The 26,221-nt window shown below is 48.6% G+C and overlaps 1 protein-coding gene across 1 annotated transcript in view; it reads right to left on the minus strand.

Moving 5' to 3' along the window:
- The window catches only part of SPTB (spectrin beta, erythrocytic), a 123,245-nt gene that overhangs the window by 47,962 nt on the left and 49,062 nt on the right, over positions 1 to 26,221 (minus strand). The window contains exons 2-7 of the mRNA XM_061180912.1: positions 19,041 to 19,239; positions 3,651 to 3,802; positions 2,204 to 2,377; positions 1,125 to 1,216; positions 645 to 725; positions 208 to 323 (exon numbers count right to left, since the gene is read on the minus strand). Of these exons, the coding sequence (XP_061036895.1) occupies positions 208 to 323; positions 645 to 725; positions 1,125 to 1,216; positions 2,204 to 2,377; positions 3,651 to 3,802; positions 19,041 to 19,188 (763 nt within the window). The 5' untranslated portion in view covers positions 19,189 to 19,239. The remainder of the gene's footprint in view (positions 1 to 207; positions 324 to 644; positions 726 to 1,124; positions 1,217 to 2,203; positions 2,378 to 3,650; positions 3,803 to 19,040; positions 19,240 to 26,221) is intronic.

Here is a 26,221-nt window from a genome sequence, read left to right on the forward strand (position 1 = left end):
CATATTAGGACCACAAAGAATGAAAGAAGGGAAAAGGATGGAAAGACTACAGTGGGCCCCCAATCAGGCAGGGGAGGTGTCAGGAACCAGCTTGGGTCTGAAGAGCAGGCCGGAGCGGAGCCCTGGCCCGGCCACCATGCCCACGGCTCTCCCAGCACGGCCCACGCTCCTCCAGGCGCCCTGACGGTCTCATGGGCGCTGGCTCACCTTCAGGGTCGAGGAGTGGGATGATGCCCAGCTGTCGCTCAGCCACGTCGAACGCGTACTCCAGGTTGTGCCGGGCGTTGGAGTCCTTCAGCTTATCAAAGTCAATCAGGTCGGGCCTGGGGACGAAGCCAGCCTGTTAGAGGGCAGGGGGCATGGCATCCCCACCAAAAGGGCAAAGACCCTGGGCAGATGCAGGGAGGTGGCTGAGCCGGAGAAGTGAGAGGAGGAGACGGGACAGAGGAGGGAGCTGTGAGCACCAGCGTGTGAGGAAGGGGGATTTAAGGGAGGCAGGATGCCAAGGGTGAGAGGAGAAGGCGCCACGGCTGTACCATTCCTGTGACGCTTGAACAGTAGCCTACATGGTAAGTGCAAGGTGTCCCAATCCCCCCAGGGCTCCCTGGCTCCCACAGGGGTTCATGCTCCGCTCCCCCTCTTACCGGTGCTTGTGGATCAGGGCGTTAAAGGCTAGGCCATCCTTCCAGCTGGAGGTGAAGTTGGTGACGTTGACATGGGGGTAGCTGCATCCAAGAAAAGCATTAAGACCTAAGAAACAGATTCTTCTGGGGTCCCTACAAGTGTGTGAACCGAGGGCCAACACCTCAGGAGAGGAGTGGACCGGACCCTTCTCGAGCCCCTTCAACAAGAGGGCAGCCGTTAAGTCACACAAAGAGGCTCCCTCATCAGGTGGGCCCAAGAGACTCTCGCCCCCAACAGACCCCATGGTCTGACCCAGGCAATTTTGGGATAGAATCCTGTATTCCGGGCCTCTAAGAATCAGGTCAGGATAGACTGTGCATCAACTACGCCCAAGCCAATGTAGTTCTGGGTGATGGCGTCTAGGTCCCTTGGGGACGGCAATGCTTGGGAGGCACAGGGGGTGGTGAGGAACGTGGTAGTGGCTGGTCCCCAAGGCATACCCTGCCGTCTTCATCTGACACCATAACAGCAACGCGTCCTTGGCTGAGCGCGTCTCACGACCTTCCTGAGTTTGGACAACGATGTCCTGAATCTGTGGGCACAGGAACAAGAGAGGGAAGACTTAGATTTGCATCTGGCCCAGAGCCTCCCTGCTCTCCCTGGAAGGCCCCCTCCGTCCTTCCTCCTCTGTAGCCGTCCATCCGGCCGCCAGCCCTGCAGCCGCCCGGCAGCCTGAGGCCCCGGGTCCTAGAGGCCTGTTTCCCTGCCTTGGTCAGCTTCTCCACATCAGAGGAGACCGCTCCAACTTGAAACTCTAAGGGGAGGCCAAGAATAAACAGCAGGATGCCCCCATTCCTCCCCAGGAGGTACGATGCCACCTGGGCCATGGAACGGCGTGAACGCTGGAAGGTACTGTATTTTGATCAGCAGCTCCTCTTGCCTTTTCATCCTCCCCAATTCTGCTGTTATTACCGTTTCATCGTACACACCCTCAGAGAGTGAGACTGGACACCCAAGACCACTTGGGTGAGATCTTCAGGCCGGGAGTTGTGTGTTATCTTCCTTCTCCCTGCCCTTCCCTCCTCCAACTCGGTTCTTTCCGTCCCCAGACCAGCAGGTGGAAGGCCCTGCTTTCCTCCCCTCGTGCTTTCTAAATTCCTTACTAGTAAGCGACCTTGAATTTCAGGGTGGGAAGAGAAAAGCTTCTGAGTGAAAAACATAAAAGCAGATCTTCTGCACTCTTGCGATTTCTGAATCAAACTACTTAAAAAACCAAAAAGTGACACATGTGGGGGGAAGGGGACGAAAGTAGGTCTTCTAGCCAGATCTCAGCCCAGCCACTAATTTCTATCCTCTCTCTCAAAAGACTACGCTATTGGCTGAACAGCTCGCCCTGAGCTTCAGCAACTTGGCAATGCCCAGGATGGTTTCTCCTTCCTACAAGCATTGTCCCCCAGGACGGGCTTCTAGCCTCCCAGAACGTGCAAACACTCGCACTTGTTCACCATTTTATAAGATTTCCAAACCCAGTCTGGCCCAGAGAAGCTCCCTCCACCCCCTCTGCCCCCCAGGAACCCACCTGGAAGCGGAGGATGATAGTCCAGATGAGGCCCAGGACCAGGCGGTGGTTGCCGTCCACAATGTCGTGGGAGCCCATGTTCTCCAGGTGCACACGCTGCTCCTTCAGGAACTGCAGGGCCTTGTCCACATTCTCCAGGCAGTGGATGCGCATCTTCCCCTTCGTGGGCTTTGGCTGAGGGACAGCATTGCCCCGTGGGCATGGAAGAACCTCATGGTCACGCCTGGACCAGCTCCGGTCATCAGCATCCACCCTCCATGCCAAACTCCAACTCCCATGCTCACTCCTTGACACTTTTCAACCCCATCCTTTCAGCAAAGTTCAGAGGCTCCCTCTCTTGAGCACCCAGAGCTCTGCAAGTGGGCTGCATCAGTACTGTTCCTGGGTCTAAACAAAGGCTTCTGAGTGGGTGATAAGTGGCATTCAAATATAGTAACACAACAGGTAGTTCGTTGAGCACTTACTATGTGCTAGGCACAGTTCTAGGAACTGTTTACTGCTGATTGGTGGTAAGAGTGGCTTTCAGTGTGGTGACTGATAATGGGTCCATTCTGCCATCCAACCTCCTCCCTCCCCACCCCCAAACGGCCTCAGCCAAAGCTCAAGGGGACCACCATTGATGAGTAACTGCATCATCTGAAGGTTTCTTAGTGGTAACTCTCTCTAATGGGGTAAGAGGCATTCTTTAACTTCAGCCTGGAGTTGAAAAGGCAACAGATGAATGTGGTACCTTTCATTCAAACCCTGAGGTCTTAGGCTACTACATCAGGTACAGGTATAGATTTACACATGGGGGAAATGAGGCAAAGAAGGTTCTGCCTGATAGGCCCAAGATCATAATGGAAGTAACTGAGCAAAACATGAGCCTTGATCTGGTTCTCCTGCAGGGGCAACATTACCACCGGGTGGGTTACAACTAAGAGGGCCTGTGATAAATTTCCACTTGTTAGAGTGATGGATACACAGGAAAATATCTTTCACACTTTCCTCCTCGTTCCAAGAAGGAGGCAAATTTTTCCAGCTGGGTAATGGGATATGTCTTAGCCTGTGCAGGGAGGCTGAGGGTGGGCTCACTGCAGGCCAGTCACAGATAACCAGATCCCAAGAGGAGAAAGTCAAGAGCTCTGCATGGCTTTTGGGAGGAGCATGAAGGGGTGGGAGTGGCCAGAAGGAGGCAAGAAATTCTGAAATGCTTCAGCAAAATTAACAAAAGTTTTGATGATATATTAGATGGAAAGCCAGGCATTTATGCTGGGACATATTTAGATGAACACGTTCAGAGAACCCAGTCAGCCACACGGACACCTCACATCATTAGTACTGAAACCTCCCAAAAGAATAGGGAGAAACCTTGGAAGGTCATGAGAAATGGAGAGGCCCCCAGACCACGTCTTTCCTGAAGAGGGGACAGAGCACCAGCCACAGGGCCTGGGGAAAGGGGCTTTACCAGCATCTCTCCAGAGAGCACTTCCAGCAGCTTGATGAGCATCTTCCCATCCCGCAGGTCCTTGTAGAGGTCAGTGATGCGGCAGGACACACGCGCCAGGTGCGAGTTCACCCATTTTGTGAAGGTTTTCTTCTGAACAACTTCCCGCTCATCTGGGCGGGGAGAAGAGCCTTGGGTGAGGTGCCTGAGGTTGGCAGGGTCCATTTGCAATGTGACATGGGGCTGAAGGGTTTTTCACCTTAACCCCAGAGTTGCCCCATCCCTGGCAGAGGAGGTCGATGTATCTATTCCATCCCCTTCTGAGGAGCATTTCTGACCAGAGTGTAGCCTTTTGGCTTCACAGGTCCACGTGCCATGACTGGGGCAATGAAGAGGTAACTTCCACTACCACGGTATCAAGACACCCCTAATCCAGTCACCTGCTTCCCTGTGCGCATCAGAATGCTCTGGACCACTGGGCCAGCGAGCTCAGAATTCAATGCCAGGTTCACCAGTCCACCCATCCAACAAATATTCCCTCTGCCTGGAATGCTCTCTCTCGGCCCCTCCACCCCTCACCCCATTCACCTAACTCCTAGTCATCCTTTAGGGGTCAGTGGAAACAGTGCTTCTCCGGGAAGCTTTTGTGACCTCTCGCCTAGGTTCTGTCTCTCCTTGTGTGCATCTGCATTTCTCATTTCTCTCTCCTCATACTCAGATTAGTTGAAAGTCTGTCTTTCCTGCAAGACTGCAGGCTCCTTGAGCCCAGTGAAATCTGTCTGTCTTGTTCACTTCTAAATCCCCAAGGCCTGGAGTCTGGCACACAGTAGGTCTCCAGAGCTGTACTGTAGCTGACTGTGCAGAGGTTTATTCAGCTCCTACGCCAGGCCTGCTGATACATAAAAGTAAAACAAACTGCCTGCCCTCAAGGAGCTGCTGGTAGGTAGAGGAGAAGGATGAGCACGGAAACAGTGAGATCATGTGGAATGTGTGATCCACGTAGGGTGAAGGGTAGTGGGGGCTTGGGCTGGGGGCTGTGCATGGCACTAAGCTCTCCTTCTCGCCCGCAGAATGGCAGGCAGGATTTTCCATCTTCAGACGTGGGAAGCTGACATGCCACCCCCCGCTTAAATCAGCCTCAGCCCAAACCAAGCTTCCAGCCCAGGCTGTACCAGTTCGGGTGGGCTACCTTTTAACACCGCTGTTAAAATAAATACAGGGTACTGTAAAATAAATGCTGGTACCTGTATGGTTAGGGCTGGGAAGCTTGATCAAGATGCTGGAGAGAGGACAGAGGCTGGGATAGCAGAAAGAATGGGGACAGTGTGAAAGAGAGAGAGACGAGGGGCAGAAAAGATAGAAACAGGAAGAGAAGTTTGCTTTAGTTAACAGTCTGTGGCAACCTGCTTCTGGGCACTCTGGCGGAGGATTCTAGGCAGGAGATGACCGGGCCATGTGGCTGGGCCTAGGGCCATGGAGGGTCCCTGGGGAGCGTGTGTTAGGTTGGTCACAGCCAGGGCAGACTCCGAGCAGTCCAGCCAGGAGGGACTGTCAGTGCCGTGGGAACAGGCTAAACGTCTGCTCAGCTGAGCCCAAACTGTGGAAGGGTTGGCTTCTTAAATTATTAAATGCCTGACTTAATAACAACAAAAAGAGGAGCCCAGCCAGCATGGCGTCGAGGGTATAAGCCTGGCAGTTTCTGAGGCTCACAGAATCAAATTCCTTCCTACTTCATGGCTATTTTGGTGTTAGGAACTCAGACCCTTTATTCGCGTCTTCATTCATTCAGCAATTGTTCACTGTACAGCCGTTAGGTGCCAGGCTCTGGGTGGAGGGGGAGGCAGCCAAGGACAGGAAGGAGACCCCATCCTTGACGCAAACTCCATTATAAATATGATGAGTGCTGGAGTCACATGTAAAGAATTCTATGCAAGCCATCTAAATAAGACTTCCAAGGGGCTTCCCTGGTGGCGCAGTGGTTAAGAATCTGCCTGCCAATGCAGGGGACACGGGTTCGAGCCCTGGTCTGGGAGGATCCCACATGCCGTGGAGCAACTAAGCCCGTGAGCCACAACTACTGAGCCTACCCGTCTGGAGCTGTGCTCCGCAACGGGAGAGGCTGCGACAGTGAGAGGTCCGTGCACCGCGATGAAGAGTGGCCCCCGCTCTCCACAGCTGGAGAAAGCCCTCGCACAGAAACGAAGACCCAACACAGCCAAAAATAAATAAGTAAATAAATAAATAAATAAAAAGAATTCCAAGATGAGCAAAAATACTACTAGTGACTATACAAATCTGTAATAAATATAAAATTAAAATGGCACTTGTTTGTTCTGGGCCTCTGGGCAAAGTTTCAGGGGGAAAAGCCCCCTTACTCTATTGGACCATTTCTCTGATTTCAAGGACTGCTTCAGCAAAATGTAACTAAAGTTCTGATGATATATTGGACGGAAAGCAATTGCGTTTATGCTGGAGCATGTTTAGATTCAACAGAGCAAGCCTCAGTCCCACGATGCTCTCCCTAGAGACCGGATCTGTTCTGTAAGAGGCTAACCCTTCCAACCAGTGGCGGAGCTTTGTCTAAGGGGCTGAAACTTGTTGCCCCTTTAGAGGTAAGTGTCTCAAAAAGTCAAAGTCCTTTCTTCCCATCTCCTTTTCTTGTCTTTAAGAATCTAAAGAGTTCATTATGTGGGTGCTGAGACCTGTTTATTTGTGCTCAGCAAAGTGTAAGGAAGAGCTGGGCCGTGGAATTTAATTCTAGGCTGCTGGGCTGGCACACACATCGGTGCAGATGTAAATCACCCTTAGATCTCTCCAGTTCTCAACACACAAAATAATGCTCCCTGGGCCCCAAAATGCTGGAGCTGCAGGTTTAGAGCTCAGGTGGGAGGCCTCCTGGCTGCATTTTACTTGAAGGCTGGGGTGCAATTGCCCAGGAACCCCAGTACCCTAAAACAGTCTGCAGTGTTGAGACAGGGGAAAGATTCTGAGAGGCTCATGATGGTCATAAGGAGAGGAAGGCCCAGGGGTGGGGATTAATTTCCATCCGCTCATAGCCCTGGCTGCTCCGCATTGGCTCGCTCAGTGCATCCACTCCCAGCAGGCACTCAGTGGAGCCTTCTGAGTGCAGGAGGGGCGGGAGGCCCGGAGTGTGTGGACAGGCCACGGAGGCAGCTGAGCATTGGGCCTGCTGTCCCCAGGAGACCTGGGCCATCCTGCAGGGAACCGCTGTGGAAAAGAGGCCTCAGCAAGGCCCTGCCATGGGCCAGGCCTTATTTCCAGAGCCCTAACCCTGCCAGCGAAGGGGAAGCGGGCAAGTCCACCAGCACGGCCTGAATCAAAGCTACCAGAACCTCAGAAAATACTCATGTCTCTGCAAACATCAAGCTCAGGGCCTCTCCATTGCTGCCTGTTCCTCTCCCCTTTCCTTCCTAGGCTGTGGCCAGCCTCCTTCTTCCCTACAAAACTCCCCTTCCTCTCTGACCAGCTAGCTAGAATCACTGTCTGGATATTGTGACCAAGTGCCCTTTCTTTTATGTCCCCCTTCAAAGGTTTAATTTAAGGTCAAATAAACCCAACAAAACTCAAGTGTTTACCCACTAATGAGTTCATACTTGGAAAGTGCTTAAAACAGTACCCAGCACACAGAAAGAAAGCCTGAGGTAAACATTAACTACCATTGTTATCATTGCTGCTACTATCGTTACTGCCTATAGGGCCCAGATGCTGCAGGGAGCACGAGGCAGGCTCACTCTCCCCAAGGGCCTCGCAATCTAGTTGAGGAAATGAGACACAGACCCACAAATAGTTTTGCAACCACACAAGAGATAAAGGGCAGTTCATTTAATAATACAAAAGCTGTCGCAAGGTAATATTGGATTAGTTACCAGATAAATGGCACATACAATAAATGGTCAGGGGTGAAAGAGGAGAGAGGTCATTTCTAAGTGGAGCACTCAAGGCAGGGCTCGTGAAGAAAACCACTTTGCACAGGCAGAAGAGGAAGGAGAGGAGCCACAAGACGGAATGCATAAAAGGATGGAGCTTGTTCAGGGGTTGCTGACTAGCTACAGGTAAGAAGAAAACATATGGAAAATAGGTTTTAAATCGGATGTGGAAAGCCTTAAAGGAAAAGCTAAGAAGTTCAGATTTAATCCTAGAGGTAAAAGGAGACACTAAAGGGGTGGCAGGATCCTTTCCTGAAATAGGAATTTGGAAAACCCCCAATGATAATAAAAAGACAAAACATTTCAGCTTAAATTTTAAAACAATTGTGTAAAATCCACATAAATCTATAAAGTCTCCCAAGGCACACCAAAGATTTGAACAATTGGAAAAATCACACCCAATTCTTGAACAGGAAAACTCAATATCATAAAGATGTCAGTTTACCCTAAAGTTATATATTTAATATTATTTTTAAAATATTTATATTATATAATTTAAATTTGGGGGGAAACTAGACAAATGATTAGAAAACTCATTATAAAAGTAAACAAAAATAGGCTTCCCTGCTGGCGCAGTGGATGAGAATCTGCTTGCCAATGCAGGGGATATGGGTTCGATCCCTGGTCTGGGAAGATCCCACATGCCACAGAGCAACAAAGCCCGTGCGCCACAACTACTGAGCCTGCGTGCTGCAACTACTGAAGCCCACGTGCCTAGAGCCCGTGCTCCACAACAAGAGAAGCCACCACAATGAAAAGCCCGCGCACCGCAACAAAGAGTAGCCCCCGCTCGCTGCAACTAGAGAAAGCCTGCGCACAGCAACGAAGATCCAACACAGCCAAAAATAAATGAAATAAATAAATTTATTAAAGAAGTAAATAAAATAAACAAAAATAGCTAGAAAAGTTTCAGAAAAGAAGAGTAATAAAGGGTAACCCACGTTCCCAGGTGTTTTTTCTAACAAATATTAAAGTATAGTATAAAGTTATAATAATGAAACAGTGTGGTACTAGCCTATGAATATATAGACTCATCAATGGAAGAGAAATAGTCCCAAGTATATATAGGCATTTAATATCTGATAAAGGTGGCACTTCAAATATGAAGGGGAAAGATGGATTATTGGGTACAGGGTGTTGACAAAACTAGATGACCATCCAGGAAAAATTAAGTTAAATTCATATCTCATACTCCAGGATAAATTTCACTGCGGTCAAAAATTGAAATGTAAAAAATAAAACCATAAAAATACCAAAATCAAAAATGATAGAATGTTTTTTATAATGTTAGTGTAGGGAAGGGCCTTCTAACTCTGAAACAAAATCCAAAAGCCATAAAATAAAAGATTCAAAGTTCAACTGCATCAAAAAAATTTCTGTGTGAGATAAAATACCATAAGCAAAGTCAAACAAACAAGGAAAAGTATCTGTAACTCATATCACAAAGGGCTAACTTAGTATGTAAAGAACATCTACAAATTAATGAGGAAAAAGACCAATAATCCAATAGCAAAATGGACTAAGAATGTGAACAAAGAGTTAATAGAAAAAAATTATAAAAGTCTCTTAAATGTATAAAAAGTTGTCCAAGCTATTCATAATAGAAGTACAAATTACAAGTATACACATACACACAAACTTAATACACAGTCCTTAATTAGTTTGAACAAACTAATCATAAAAGACATCTTTGAGACAACTGGGAAAATTTGAATATTAAGTGGGTATTAAATTGTATTATGGAATTCTTAATTATATTAGGTGTAATAACAGAATTATAGCTAGGTGGGAATTGCTCTTGTTATTCAGATATTCATACTAAAGTATTATGATAAATTAAGTATTATAGTAAAATGTCATAATAATCTTCAATTTACTTTAAAAATACTTCTACCCCAAAATGGACAAGCAAATATGGCCAAATATTAACACTTAAATCAAGGTGATGATTCTTTGTACTTTTTCTCTACTTTCTTGCATGTTTTAAAATTTTGATACTAAAAGTCCAAAAGCGAAATGAAAGTACATCAAGACACTATGTTTCACTTATCAGATGCACAAAGATCCAAAAGTGTGATAAAATACCACATTGGCAAGGATGCAGGGGAAAAAACATTCATATGTTGTTGGAGAGGGTATAAAAGGCAATTTGGCAAGACGGATCAGAATTACAACTACACATACTTTTGGACCCAGTAATTCCACTTCTAGGAATTTATCCTTCAGATAGACATACATTTACAAAATGATCTATATACGAGTTTATTCATTGCATTTTTGGAAATAGCAGGAGATTGGAAACAGCCTAAATGTCCACCAATAGAAGACTGGTTAAATTAAAATTGTATGTCCATACAATGGAATACTATATCTGTAAAAAGAATGAGAAGGCTACTTGTGTACTAATATAAAACAATCTTCAAGATACATTGGGTGGGGGGACTTTCCTGGTGGCGCAGTGGTTAAGAATGCAGGGGACACGGGTCGAGCCCTGGCCCAGGAAAATCCCATATGCCGTGGAGCAACTAAGCCCGTGCGCCACTACTACTGAGCCTGTGCTCTAGAGCCTGCAAGCCACAACTACTGAGCCCGCGTGCTGCAACTACTGAAGCCCACGGGCCTAGAGCCTGTGCTCTGCAACAAGAGAAGCCACTGCAATGAGAAGCCCACACATTGCAACAAAGAGTAGCCCCCGCTCGCCACAACTAGAGAAAGCTCGCGCGCAGCAACAAAGACCCAATGCAGCCAAAAATAAATAAAATTAAAAAAAAAAAAAGATACATTGGGTGGGGAGAAAAGAACAATAAGGGACAACGTATGGTGAAAAAAAAAAAAGCTGAGAAAAACAATATAGACCATTTGCTAATATATGCATAAAACATTCCTGGAAAGATACATGAAAAACTGATAACACTGGCTGTGGGAAAAGAACTGGGTCTGGAGGACTGAGATGGGAATGAAACTTATTATTTGCCCTTTTGTATCTTTTGAGTTTTACCTACTGGGTGTCTATATTACTTATTCAATACAGAAATACACTTTTATTTTCTTTTTTTTAAATGAGCCAGTTTTCCAAGGGTTTATCCGTTTGTAGAACACATGGAAATATATTAACAGTCATCATTTTTTTTTTTTGGCTGCGCCGAACAGCTTGTGGGATCTTAGTTCCCTGACCTGGGATCGAATCTGGGCCCCTTGCAGTGGAAGCGCAGAGTCCTAGCTACTGGAACGCCAGGGAATTCCCACACTTTTCTTTTTCTAAAGAAAATATTAAACTTTTTCTCACCCCCTTCTCCAAGATAGTTTAGTTCCTTTGTGCACCCCTGCGTCAGGGACTTTTCACCAGACAAAAATCATAAGCATAGTTAACCACCTGAGCCCACGAGAGAGGTGGAAGGGAGAGGGAGAAGGTTTATGAGCTGAGAACACTCCTGTGACACCCTCCCCGCCCTGGGACAGAGCCTGGGAGTGAGGTCTGTGGGTCTTGAGGGCCGCGAGGTACACTCTGCCCCACTGCGGCCACACAGCCACTCTAAGGACTTGCCCTCTAGAATATTCCCTACAGGGGTATCAAAGCGCACACCTCCCCTGAGGGTCAAGGCTCTTTCCTTCTCTTATGTTACACTTCTCCAGACTTCCTCTTGGTTCTTCCTTCAACCTCCCTCCACCATTCTTGCCAGTAGCACAGTAGCTGCTGGCCCCGCCCACTCTGGTACCTGCTCTACCTCCTGAAGTCATGGACATCCTGGAAGTTTGTCATTAAAAGTCTCCAGTGGGGCTGTTATAAAAATAAGAGCCTTTTACCCATTGGCTGGTCTTGAGCTAAATGGTAAAGTTGAAATATCTTATCTTTGGAAACAGTCACCCAGTTCTAGGCCCATCTATTTATTCCTGCCATGGCTTCCTGTAAAATTCCTTGACTGTTTCATGCCTCTCCCACTTTTCTCTGTTAAAAATCTGCTCTCAAAAGTAGAGAATAGCAGCCTATATATGAAGAAGGTGGAAGAAGACCTTTCAATGGCAAGAAAGGATATTATAATACATTTTGAGGGAAAATTCAGATTATAAAACCACATGCATAATATGAACCCAATATTGCAGACCTATATGCATAGATTCATAGAAAAAAGCTAATGTTGGGCTATGTTATAGCTGGGTATTAAGACTGTGGGTGACGTTTTTTTGCTTATCTATGTTTACTAAAATATCTGTAATGAACATGTATTACTTTTATAGTAAGAAACAACAGATGTCATGAAGAAAAATAGGGTATAAAACTCAAACCCTGAGGAATAAGTGACTGATGAAAATCAAATAGGTATCGTTCTTGAGCAAGTCTGTATTTTTACCAGCACATGGCTTTAAGCTATCAGTAAAGCTAGGTGGTCAGAAAGGCAAGTGGGAGAAAAGGCACCATGGGAGGCCATGGACCACTAACCTGGGCCTGGTAACAAGCATTTAATGTTGAGCCCTTTGCAGGTTTACAACTTGGGATTTCCCTCCTTCTCATGCCAGGAAGCCAAGAGCTTAGGGAACCTGAGCAAGGGATACTTTAACTCCCATGAACTTGTGACAAACCTCAATGATACAGATGCCAATCCATTATAAAGCCTAGCATGGGGCAGACCCTCAGGGACACATCATAAATGATGATGCTGGCACAAATTCTACTCTTCCTGTTTAGTTTGGAGAGGAATTTTTCTTTCAACCGATCAACTTTCATTACACTGGTATTGTGAACAGCAAGAACATAGTTCTCCTGCCCATAAGGATTTAAGATCCAACTAGGGTTGACTCTAAGAGAGAACTTTAAGACGCTTACTACATATGCAAATGCATATTTGAATATATACATACTCTTTTATGTGCAAGAATGAAGCACACAAGACTGACTCTAAAAATGATCAGAGTTGAACGCTAAGATGCTGGTTAACTAGATCTGGGTACATTAATACAAAGGAAGACTTACAGCCATGAAAATTATAATCTGCATGTTTACAGACATGAAGAAATATGCATAATATATTGCTCAGTGAAAAACATTCTAAGACTATAGATAGTGTTAATATTTATACATATACATGCACAGTCATATATCCGTAGGCATTACAATATCTATATGGGGTATTAACAATGTCTCTAGTTTTCTCTTTTTTATCTGCTTTTCTAATCTTTTCTACACTAAATATATATTCTTGTGTATTAAAATGTTTAAAGATACAAAAGCAATCACCCTATATTTTTTAAAAATAGTTTTTATATATTATAGGAAAAGAGAAGTTATCATAGAACAGTTTAAATTTAAAAAATTTTTTTTGAAGAAGGGTAGTTTTGATCTGGGGCTTGAAGATGATAATGGTTTTAGAATGGCAGGGAAAGAAAGAGGGGTCTTGTTCAAAGCCTCTGGTGGAAACTGGCAAATGTGTATTTGTGTGTGCATGTGTGCATGTAGGTATGCGGGTGCATGTTTTGGGGGTGAGGGAGAGAAGCAGTTAACGTATCAGAGCAAAGAAGTCAAAGGACAGTCTAGGGAATCTGAACTTTATACTCTGGGAAAAGAAGAGCCAGATAAAGTGACATTTCACTAAAAATTTGTTGGAGGATAAAGATTCTAAGTGCCCTGCACAAATGGGATTGGACAGGGGAGAGGCTGGAGCCCGGGAAGCCAGCTTGGAGGCGGCTGCAGAAGTCTGCTTGAGGTGCCGTGGCCCCGCTAACATGTGAACTATGGAAATGAAATGACAGGAGCTGATCTGGATAGCATCACAGAACAAGGGTCAGCTGGCCCTGGCAGGTGACAGCATTTGGAGGCTGTAATACAGAAGTAAAAATGAGCTCAGGGTTTTGATCAAAGAGGCTCTAGAGGCTGCTGGTGAAAGCAAAACTTTCCCATTCCGATGTATCAGGTGGGGTGTGGAGGGGGAGATGATGCAGGTCTGAAGGACATTCAAGAAAGCTCAAGTGCTGTAGCCTCAACAGCACAGGACTGATTTTAACACCCTGGGATTCCAGTCTTGTCCTGGCACTTCCTGCCATGTGACCTCCCTCATCTATAAAGGGGATGGTGATAGCTATACCTTGCCTACATCAGAGTGGCTGAAGGGTCAGTGAGATCATCTGGTTAAAAAGCACCTACAACACTAAGCAGCTGTATAAACACCAAGCACTGCTGTCATGCACGCAGGTGGTGGCTGCATGGAGAGATGACACTCGCTGAGAACACAAGGCTGCAGAAGTCAAGATGGTCCAGGAACTCAGCCTCAGCCTAGCCTTTAATAAACAGAGAGAATTTCTGGAGAACCCACTGATTTACTGAAAAGGATCAATTCCCTTCCCCAAAGCCAGGAGCCAAAGCTCCTCGGTTCAGGGTAAAGGCATGTGGTCAGCGCTACCTCAAGGGAGCTTCTTCCCAGGCTACGAGCTGGGAAGACCTCCCGCGTCAAGCCCCTTGTGTTACAGGTGAGGAAACTGAGGCCCGGAGGAGCAGAAAAGTAAGTTGGCCAAGGTCACCTCACTGGGGAAACTCCGTGATAGCTGCAGGAGGACAGAAGAAGGACGTGGCGGGGATGGACCACTTTCTGCTCCCTGTGGCCACCAAGCTGACCCTCATTGCCACCTTCTCTTTCCTGGACTTTTGTGCAGCCTCTCCACAACCTGTTCTCCCCACTGAGGCCAGAGTGATCTTTCAAAGCTAAACATAACCATGTCACTTCTTTGTGAAAAACACTTTGATGGGTTGGGAGCAGTGCCATCCATCCAGCCCTTTACTAAAGGCCACAGCCCCTGTCCTGAGAGCCTATAGTTCTCCCTGCTAAAGGCTCCCACCCTTTGACCCTTCAACTCTGCCACTCCTTTGCAAATAATTCCCTCATTAAACTCCTCAGCCACCGCTTTTGAGTTTCCTGCTGCTTGGCCAAGATACCCATGGCCTTTAAGGCCTCCATGATGTGGCTCCTGTCTGCCCCTCCTGTCTCTACCCACCAGTCCACACTCTCACTAAAACAAGCCCCTACTCATCCTTGGGTGAGTTATAAGCTGTGGGTTATGTTATAAACGCACAGTTCCCAGTTAATAGCATTTATCATCATTTGTCATGACATACATGTCTATATGTACAAAGACACATGTGTGATTATCTGATCTATTTCTCACTAGACTGTAGAACAAGATGCCCTGGTTGATCCAGCTTCCAGAGTCTGAAGGCCAAAGGGTTTGGAGGCAAAATTCTCCCAGAGACTCAGCTGCTACCAGCCTCCCTGTCATTCTTTCTCAGTGACATGATAAAAAGCGAAAACGAACAATTGCCACAGATGCTCTGCAAATGACACTCTTGGCAACTCTTCAGCCAAGCAGCACGCAGGGGGAACCCCATGGGGGGAGAAGGGAGGGAGTGCTGGCTGCTCCCAGGAGCCAAAAGCACAGTCCAGGCCTGGTGTCAGAACCTGCCCTTGGGAATGAAGCTGACAGCCCAAAGGAATGTCCCAAAGATGGAGGAGGCTATTAACATGGCTCACTCAGACTGCACCGCATGGGGAGGGAGCAGAGTCTCATTATTAACCTCGGTGTATTAATATTTGATAAAGCATCTTCATGATGATAGATAGCAGTCACCCAGAACAGGGGAACAGCTGTGGTTCTGCAAAGCATTCTCAAAGAGGAGGAACAGCTTTTATCAAGAGGGGACAATGGGAGAAAGTGTTATGTCCTGGGCAGGGGAAACTGCCCTGGACCACACAGGGCAGGTGGCACACTGGCCTCCCTCGTAGGTTGGTCTGCACAGGTAACTGGCAGGTTTCTCTGCCCAGTGGCCTGTCTCAGGGGAAGAAGGAGAACTCACAATGGCTGACCTCCAAGAGAGAGCTGCTGAGCCAATTATTTTTTTCTTCTGACAGCACATTAAAATGATTGCTGATGATTAAAGATATTTCTGTGAATAGTACATTTTCCCAATATCTAGTCTCTAAATAGAACTCCACTCCATGTTTTGAAATCTGAGAAGAAAACATTTAAAAAATTTCTCGTTAATGACACCATCTTTGTTCTCACAGGTAGCTTAAGAGAGACATTGGGGCCAGGCACACCTGATGCCTTGGTCTCCAGCAGCTGTTTTTGAAACTGTCAACTTAACAGGCTGCCAAGAAGCTGCTGACCCCTCCTGGCACAACTGTGATGGAATCCTGCTCTCTGAAAGAAATCATTCACCCTTTGGACACAGAGCCCTTCTCATACAACTGGGGCACCTGGGCTCAGAGTCATCCTGGTGCAGGTGGGGTGAGACTAAGCATCACTCTTTGCCACCAGAGTCAGGAAGGAGTCCATACCACCCTCTCTGGGGAGTTTCCGGAGGGTCCAGGCTGGTGGGCAGGGAGTGCCAGGGTCTGAGGACCACTGTCCTAAGGCTCTGATGGAATACCTGCCGGTCACAGAACTTAACCTTGGCGCCTGGGCACAGTGGGTCTGGAAGACATTCAAGGTTCAGAGTGGCAGCAATCATGTGCCTCAGGGCACAGGGACACGGCCTGCAGTGCACCCGCTGCCCTGTTGCGTTCTCTGAATTGTCCTAAAGCAACCTCACCTCTGGCCTCACCTCACTTCTAGTAAGAAGGCTACAAAGAGAGAATGTGGAAAGGAAGCACGTCTCTAGTTTGAAACATGACTTGGATTCTGATTTAAAGGCAAAAGCAGAGTGGGCTACACAATTTTGTGCATTTTGTCTTAAAAGGGAGGCTCTGTGTAGTCTGTTCCTTAGTAATTGTTCAATGAGCCAAAAAACGGGAGAAAGGACGTGTCAGGTCCTCCCATCCTCACAGCCTCCTCAGGAGGCCCCAGCCTGCTCTCTGCGCTGCAACCTTCCAGATGCCTCTGCACCAATGAGCTGGAAATCACGCAGCGGGCGGCACTTGGGATGCGGGGATGCTGAGCTGTGTGCATGCATAAGGCAGGCAGGGGACGTGCGCTGGAGGCTAATGCACAGGGCTTCTCTTTTCAGGGCATCTTTCTGTCGCCTTCCTCCAAACCCCCACTGCCACCCCCGCCCAGTGCGGCCACATCTGCCCCGAGGCAGCATCCTCACCCAAATCACAGGGGTACACAACCAGGTGCGAGGGTGTGTGCAGGCAGAGCCTCCTCTGGGATGAGGAAAGAGGGCACAAAGGGCAGGCATTCTGGCCGAAAATTCCCCGCAGCCTGCAGTGCTTCGTCCCTCATTCAGACCCGCAAATGTTTACCTAATGGCGCCCAGTATGAAGGATAGGAAATGGGGTGAGTGACAATGAGGATGGCTTGAGGAGACACTGGGAGCTTTTTTTTCACTGAAACACGAAGGCTGGAACTTCTTGGAGGGATAGGAACTTGGGCTTTCCAGCTGCTCCCCTTCCTCTAACTTTCAAAGCAAGTCTGAAAAGTAGGAGGGTGCCAGAGGCAGTCATCCAAGCAGAGAATGGCCTCCCGTTCAGGAAGAAGCCTCAGGACTTAGCCACCACTGAACCTCAGGAAGCGCTGCCAGCTTTAGAGGCTGACACTGAGAGCAACATCTGCCCAGGGACCTACCTGCAAATATTCCTGCTGGGCCCCCAACCCTCCCCTTGGCATGCCAAGGTCAAATCCATCCCCATCCAGGAGCCTCCCGCAGTGTTTTCTTACCCATCTCCCCTTTCACTTTAGTCACGCTGATCTAGTTTCGAATCCAGAGTAATTCATTCTGGAGAGGAGTCAGGTATTTGTATACCAACGTGGCAGTTTCCAGGCAGAATAACCAGATGGCTTGTTTATTTCGGCCCCGGGAGGAAGAGCAGTGAATGGTTTGAAAGGCTGAATAGGGAGTGCTTCCTTTGGAGCTGAGAGGAAGATGACTTAAGAGGCAGAATCGATGGAGTCCAGTTAACCAAATGCAAGTCTTCTAACCACAGGTCACTAAGCAGAGAAGGACCAGGAGGAGCTGCCACACTAGGAAGAGCATCTAACAAGGCCTCATCGTCCTCTGGTTTCTTGGGCCTTCCTGTCACCCAGCTGATGGCAGAGACACACCTGGGATCTAGGCTGGATGCCTTTGGAGAAAGATCTGCACAGCAGCGGGCTTCATCCCCATGGCCATTGGGTCCCTGGAGACCAAGCCAAGAGCTCAAAGTGCAAGCATTAGCCTAATTTCGCTTGTCCCTGGCTCTTTTTTCCAACCCAAGCCTTCTAAGATGAAGGAGGGTGGGGGTTAAGAGGGAAGCAACTGGCCCTGGAACAGGCCAAGGTAACTGGGACATTGACTGAGCTGATGAACTTGAATATCTGAAGTTGGGAGAAGAGAAGGGACAGAAAGATACTATTCCTGGGAGTTCCCTGGCGGTCCAGTGGTTAGGACTCAGAGCTTCCACTGCCAAGGGTCCAGGTTCAATCCCTGGTGGGGGAACTAAGATCCCACAAGCCGCAAGGCCAAAAAAAAAAAAAGAAAGATACTATTCCTAAGTAGATTTCCTGTAAATACTAACATTCACCTAGTATTTTGTTAATAAAATAACTTTCATAAACCTTATCTTACTTGATCTTCACAACAACCTTGGGAAAATACTACTGTCTTCATTGTGTAAAACAGGAGATTGGGGGCTTCCCTGGTGGCGCAGTGGTTAAGAATCTGCCTGCCAAGGCAGGGGACACAGGTTCGATCCCTGGTCCGGGAAGCTCCCACATGCCGCGGAACAACTAAGCCCGTGTGCCACAACTACTGAGCCTGTGCTCTAGAGCCCGTGAGCCGCAACTACTGAGCCCCTGTGCCACAACTACTGAAGCCCGCGTGCCTAGAGCCAGTGGTCCCAACAAGAAAAGCCACCGCAATGAGAAGCTCGTGCACCGCAACGAAGCGTAGCCCCCGCTCGCCGCAACTAGAGAAAACTCGCGCGCAGCAACGAAGACCCAACGCAGCCAAAAATAAATAAATTTATTTTTAAAAAAATCTAATTCCAGTTTGATAAGAGGTTTAGTCCAGAAAATCCTCCTTTCTGAGGCAGTGTGGGGAAGATGTTATCTGTTCTCAGTTTCCTATCGAATCACCCTTTCCTTTTGGGACCACAGAAAAGATGACGACAATTCCTCTATCCAGGACCAGGCAGGGCATCGAGGTACATAATGAGGTCCACGCACCTCTGCCCGGCTGTCCCGCCCATCACACACTCCTTCGCCCAGACCTTCTTTCACTTCTGACTTTGGACACAGGTCATTCAGGACAGAGGCTGAGGCCAAGGGCCCACCTGGCACCACCTCACACCTGGGAGGAAGTGGGGGACATGTGGGAGGAGAGGCTGCCTGATCTGTGCTCCCTCCCGAGGGGCCCTGGCCTCTGAGCCACGCAGCCATGTCTCCATCACCGCCCTGCTAGGGCTCACGCCAACGCACACAAAGATTCACCACAGGCGGGAAGGGCAGTGAACCTCGGGATTAGGAGAGCGGCTCCCCTAACCGCCACGGCCCCAAAGAGTACCTGCCAAGGCCTTGATCCGGGACCTCTCAAAGAGCCTGGCTGAGCTGCTGTCATTATCCAGCTCATCGTCCAGGGCATCCCAGCGGGCATTGATCCGGCTGTACGGTGGCTGGTTGCCCACGTTTTCAAACTCCGTGGCCGATGTCATGTCAGCAGGCTCTCAGCAGCTACGCCTGCCTCAGTCTTCATGGAAGGGTCCCTGGGGGCAGACAGCAACATAGTCAGAGGGTTAGTGCCCACCCCCTTGGACTTTGTCTCAGGGGAAACTTATTTGGAGCATCCAACAGGAGTAGATCCTTGCGGGAGCAGCACACGGTGCCCTCTGCCTGACCATGCTTCCTACCCAGGGTCTCCAGGTTGTCAGGTATAAAATAATGCAGCAGCAGCAACAGTAACGGCGGCAGTGGCGGCGGGGATGGAGAGCTGCATGCAGCAAGGGTCAGGACAGCCAGCAGGTGGAGACGTCAGTCGCAGGCAGGCCCGCTGCCTCCAAACCCGCCGCCGCGGCCACGGAGGGGGCTGGCTCTCCTGGGAGTCAGAGGCTGGCATGGACGAGCTGGGAATAGCAGCCCCACCCTGTGGACTGGGGCCAGGACCCAAACTGGCGGGGAGGTGGGGACAGGGCAGGAGAGGGGAGAAGCTGGGAGTTGGCTGAATCTGACTCAAACATGAATCAGTGGGGAGAGAGGAGAGCATGAGCTTTAAGATGCCACTGGTGCCACCAGCCCCGGCAGCTGCACTGGGGAAAGTTAACCCCTCCCAGTGGCTGCCCAAGAGCCCTCCGAGTTCTTTCCCTGCAGCAAACATTCAGAAAGCTGGGCTCTTGGTTTTGCCTTCTCTGAAGTATGCCCAGGTGCTTGGACAAGTTCTCCTGTTGCATCCCAGGCATGATGGCGGTGTGGGGTGGTGAGGGGATCCCGCCAACAGCGGAGCTGTGTGTGTTCATCTGTGCCATGAACATGGGCACCGGGAGCACTGGCTTCCTCACTTGCCTGTCATTCATTCATGATACTCATTCATTCATGATTATTTCAAATACGCACCAAGTTTCAAATACGCGCCAAGTCCCTACGAGGTGGCAGGCACTGTGCCAGGCAATTATGAGTAAGACAGGGAGGCCCCTGTCCTTGTGGAGCTTATACTCTGGCAGCAAGACAGATGATTGAAGAAGTAGTTACAATAAGGTATGATGCTGTGCCACAACTAGGAAAGGATGAGGGAGCATGAGGGACTCGTGCTAGAGGCTGGGTATCTGGGGAAGGAGGGTTTGAGCTGATTCCTAGAGGAAGCTTGGAGGCATCCTATAAAGGGATAGGTGGAAAGGAACGGGTCCAAACAGAAGGAATAAAGAGAAGGTGCAATGTTCTGAAGGTAAGAAAGGGCGTGGCAAAATTTAGGCACCTTACGATATAACTGGAGGTGAGGGCAAGGTCAGAGAGAAAAGCGGGACAGGAGGCTAGAGAGGCCAGGCTGGGTCCTGAATGTCCTGGGCCTTTGGAACAAGACTGGCTTCCCTTCAGTCTTAACTTCCTCCCCTGTACCAGCCCTTCAGTCCTCTCCCCAGGGAGCTTACGGGACTCCAAGATCAAGTCTGTGACACAGAACAGGGAGCCCAGAGCCTTCCTATCCAAGAGGACAAAAGGGGTGGGAGTAGGGGAGGCTGTGAGGCGGACAAACGACAAGTGTCGACAGCGAGTGAGCTGTGAGGTAAGCCACTCTCTCCCGGAGCCGTGCATACACATGCACATCACACACACACTCAGTCCAGCACACACACTCACCCACCCAAGCAGGCACACGCTTGAGGAAGAAGTGAAGCCAGCTCACCAATCCAAGCGTGACTGCAGCGCCAGAGCCCTGATTTTTCAGACAGAATCACTTCAGGCTTTTTCCCCCATCTGATTAATCAATCCCACCGCAGGCCTTTGAGGTAAGACAGGAGGAGCCGGAATTATCCACCCTAACTGCATAAGGGAGGAAACCAAGGCTTCCTAGCATGAGGCCTCCCCAAGGTCATCTCGGGAATTGCTGCTACGGCTGGGAAGAGGCCAAACTGGGAAGAGGCCACTTTATGAAAGCAGGTGGGGAAAGAACATGGCACACGGGGACAGAGGGCATTCCCCGGTTTCCAGGGTTTGGCCAAGGTGTTTGCTACTCATGCGGCAGGCAGGGGGTGGGGTGGGGGAGGGATGGGGGGGAGGGAGGATGAAGGCAGGGGAGCCAGCCATCACCCCACCAGGTACCCGCCGTGATTCCAGGCCTGGGATCCAGCACAACCTCGTCCCTTCTGACAGCCTGTCGTCTTGCACAGACGCGCTGCTTCCAAGGCTGAGATGTCCCACTCGGCTGACCCCGGCAGAGGTGGCTAGGAGGGCCCTCCCCCCTCCACCACGCCCTTCCCTACTTCCCTTAAGGGAAACCACCACCAGCTTGGAGCTGTGAGTGGGGAGGGGCTGACAGGCTGACCGCTGGCCCCTGAGCAGGGCCAAGCTGCCAGATGCAGAAGGCGAGGTGAGATCAGATCGTGCGTGCAGGAGGTAACCAGACCCTGGCTCTCCTTCTGGTCTCAGGCTATTTTTAAGAGTGGCTGAGAGGGGCCCAGGCCGCGGGGCCCAGGGAGTGAGATTACCTTTGCCGCGGCTCCGTAAATAAGTCTGCCCCAGAAAGATGAGCCTGAGCGGGCAGACCAGCAGGACCGGGCGTTCAAGACAAGACTGATGGCCCCGGGAGCAGAAGAGCAGCCACTCGACAGCAATTCACCCTGCTTAAAAACGCCCGTGCCTCCTGCGACTGCAGCTCGGAGGAGGCTGCAGCGAGGCAGCGGCTCTGCCGGAACGCGAAAAAAACACACGTGCGCGTCTAAACACACAGCGCGAGGTGTTTTTTCTTTCTTTTTTTTTTTTTAGAAGGGTCAGGTCCCTGAAGACAAACACCAAGGAAAGAGATTCAGAAACTAAAGAGAGGCCCTCTTCCTCCTGCCCCCTCTCCCAGACATGCCCACCCCAGCGGCGTGCCCAGATGGCATCCCATCAGGGCCAAGGGGCTGGGGGCTGGGCCAGTGTGCTCAGCGACAAGGGGAGAATCAGGTGTGAGAGGCAGAAGAGAAGAAAATAAGAAAACAGGAAAACTACAGATGGTTATTCCAGGAAAATAAAACAAAACAAAATATGCCTAAAACCAAATTCAACCCAGGGTCACCCATAACTGTCACAACGGCCCTTCAAAGGCATGGCAATAAAGAAACCACCATGACTGAAAAGAACAGCATAGGCTGGGGACACATGGTGGGGACACCTAACCAAATGGGGGGGGTCATGGAAATGACATTTAAGTTGATATCGGAGGGGAACTTGGAGCCAAGGTGATTCAGTCACGTTTTTAAGGATATAAGTCATCTATGCAGCCAGACTGGCCCTCCATGAGTATGGCAGACAGCAATTCCTTGGCTAAAAATAGGCCCCAAATTGCACCTCACTTCCCTGCCAGCCCACCCAGGAAAAAAGGTATAAGAAGTAGTTCCATGTCCATTTACTCCCCAGTTCACCCTGAAGCCCCCTAGAAGCCCTTCTCACAACCCACCAGACCCTCGTCAGACTGTAGGTGGGTCTTCTGTGGTCTGTGGGACTCCGCGCCCAGGACAGCCCACCTTCCCTGTCCATCAACCTGCCTGTCCAGCAGCGGGGCAGGCCCATCTGCAAAAGCACAGTCCGAGGCTCAGCCTCACATGGCGAGCTTCTGCCGCCTCCTGACCCCAGGTTACACTCTGAGTGGGATGGGTCCCTAGAAGACTTGCCCACAGCTCAGTACTGAAAAGCTCATGTGATCGCACAGCGCACTCACTCGCAGGAGCGCCTGCCTGGGAAATGGATTTCACAACATCACTGACGCAACCCACAGCTCTGCCCTTCGCTCACGTGCCCAGGGACCCGTCCGCTTCTGAGATCAGGTGTTAGGCCTCGGAATTTCAAGCCCACTTGCTATGCTCAGTTAATTCCCGGGGCGGGTAGGAACCCAGGAGGTGGCTGCCATGGCAGCTCCTTTCCCCGCCTGCAGGGTGCTGCCAGAGTCCTAGGTAGAGCTCACTTCAGCCCTTCCCATAGCGCTGAACAGCAGAGGATGGATGTTCTTTTCTTTCCCTCCCAACCATATCCCCTCTTTCCTGTACCACACAAACGTGAGCAGCAACAAAGTCCAGGAGTGAGAAATGGGGGAAATACAGGCTGATGCTGTGTTTCCTTAGCAGGGTCACCGGTGCAGGCTACTGCAGTAGCTTAAATACATACAGTCTTCCTTAAACAGAGAATTTAGACCTTCTCTATCTTTATTTTCTCTTTAGCTGTAAGGTTTGACCCCCTCACTTGCTTCCTATTTTGTTCTGCCCCTTTATGCTACCCCAAACCTGCTTTTAACATGTTTTGGTACTATGGCAACCCAGGTCAAAAGATTAAATCCTAAAGTTTCCCTGGAAATTTTCTGCCAATGCTTTTACCAAAACAGAAAATTCTTCTACTCCCTTTGATCATAATCTCATTGCATATTCACAGACACCTTAAAGAATAGTTAAATACATAAACACTCACTAAAACAGCAGGAGAACCAGTGAGCTGCCCAGTGCAGGGTACTCTCAATCTAGAGCCAGCCCCAACTTCCTCCCCATCCCCCATCTCCAGCCTGGCACCTCCATCCGTCTAGCAGACGTCTCCACCTAGAAATTACGGCTCAGTCTCATTACGGCTAAGACTGAGCACACGGCTCCCAGCACAGCAGAGAAGGGGAGTTTCAGGACCATAGGGTGACAATGAGGCCCGAGCAAGCATACCACCGGTGGGTGACCTTTCCAGCAGATGGACATCACCAGCAGTGCCTGGGCCAAGCTGCTGCCTCTCCCCAGAGCACACTCTGCTTTCCCACACTCTACCGTTCCCATTCTGACCCAGCCTGGCTTCCAGTCCATCATTAGGAGGGTGTGGTTTGGGGGTTCTTAAAGTCTCAAGACTCCTCTCCATGGTTGCCACCATCAAGGATGCCCATACATTTGCAACATCCTGGTCATTCTAGTCCGCTGCTGTTTGGTCAGTTTAATCCTTCTGTTCCAGCTTCTGTCACCAGGCAGGGACTTCAGGCCCACATGTCACAACTCGTCTGCCCTCATCATGGAAAAATCTCCTACTAAGAAATGGCTTCGGTCATGCTGCAGCTGCTTGGATGGGGGAGGAAGGGAGGGATCATGGCCCCAACAGTTCTTACAGGGATTTGAATGGGGAACAGGTGCTGCTCAGCTCTGATATAGGGATTGGCCCATCAGCCCTCTATCTTAACACCACCTATCAGCACCTCACGTCCAACACAGAGGCAAATGTCCACTGGGAATGATTAAAGGAGAGGGGAGAGATGGTCCTCTTAATAGATTATCTTCTATTGGGATTCTTGGGCTCCATAGCTGCACATACAGAAAGCTATTACAACCCAGTCCTACTTCTTATCCCTCCCAACTCATTTCTTTCAAGATAGTCGCTGGCCTCCTCCCCCAAAATAAGTAGTAATTCTACGATAGTTGAATTGAAAAGCTGAATGCCCAATTTCTGTTCTTCCAAGAAGACTTTTCTAGAACACCCACAGTTACCTCTCTCTCCTCTGATGAAAACTGCACAGGGAGGTAGTGTGGCCTCAACATTCGAAGTGGTCAAGAATAGGCTGAAATACCTATGGACTGGGAGAAAATATTTGCAAATGATGCAACTGACAAGGGCTTAATTTTCAAAATATACAAACAGCTCATACAACTCAACAACAAAAAAACAAACAACCCAATCAAAAAATGGACAAAAGACCTAAACAGACATTTCTCCAAAGAAGACATACAGATGGCCAACAGGCGCATGAAAAGATGCTCAACATCGCTAATTATTAGAGAAATGCAAATCAAAACTACAATGAGGTACCACCTCACACCAGTCAGAATGGCCATCATTAAAAAGTCTACAAATAACAAATGCTGGAGAGGGTGTGGAGAAAAGGGAATCTTCCTACACTGCTGCTGGGAATGTAAATTGGTGCAGCCACTGTGGAGAACAGTATGGAAGTTCCTCAAAATACTAAAAATAGAGTGGCCATATGATCCAGCAATCCCACTCCTGGGCATATATCCGGACAAAGCTATAATTCAAAAAGATGTATGCACTATTCACAATAGCCAAGGCATGGAAACAGCCTAAATGTCCATCGACAGATGAATGGATAAAGAAGATGTGTTACATATATACAATGGAATACTACCCAGCCATAAAAAAGAATGAAATAATGCCATTTGCAGCAACTTGGATGGACCTAGAGATTATCATACTAAGTGAAGTAAGTTAGACAGAGAAAGACAAATATATGATATCACTTATATGTGGAGTCTAAAATATGACACAAATGAACTTATCTACAAAACAGAAACAGACTCACTGACATAGAAAACAAACTTATGGTTATCAAAGGGGAAAGGGGTAGGGGAGGGGTAAATTAAGAGTTTGGGATTAGCAAATACAAACTACTATATATAAAATAGATAAACAACAAGGTCCTACTGTATAGCACAGAGAACTGTATTCAATATCCTGTAATAAACCATAATGGAAAAGAATATGAAAAAGAATATATATATGTATATGCATAATTGAATCACTTTGCTGTACACCAGAAACTAACACAACATTGTAAAATCAACTATACTTCAATCAAATAAATTCTAAAAAAAGAATAGGTTGAAATAATTAACTTGAAATAAAAGGTGAGGGCTTCCCTGGTGGTGCAGTGGTTGAGAATCTGCCTGCTAATGCAGGGGACACGGGTTCGAGCCCTGGTCTGGGAAGATCCCACATGCCACGGAGCAGCTAGGCCCGTGAGCCACAACTACTGAGCCTACGCATCTGGAGCCTATGCTCCGCAACGAGAGGCCACAATAGTGAGAGGCCTGCGCACCGCGATGAAGAGTGGCCCCCGCTTGCCACAATTAGAGAAAGCCCTCGCACAGAAACAAAGACCCAACACAGCCAAAAATAAAAATAAAATAAATAAATTAAAAATGAAATAAAAGGTGAGATATTTCTCATGAAACAATTGATTCAGAAAAGATAATCAAAAAATAAAACCATTAGATAACAGATTGATGGAGAATTATACAATGGAATCAAGCT

This window comes from Eubalaena glacialis, chromosome 2 (assembly GCF_028564815.1).
Source record: "Eubalaena glacialis isolate mEubGla1 chromosome 2, mEubGla1.1.hap2.+ XY, whole genome shotgun sequence".
Lineage (NCBI taxonomy): Eukaryota > Metazoa > Chordata > Mammalia > Artiodactyla > Balaenidae > Eubalaena > Eubalaena glacialis.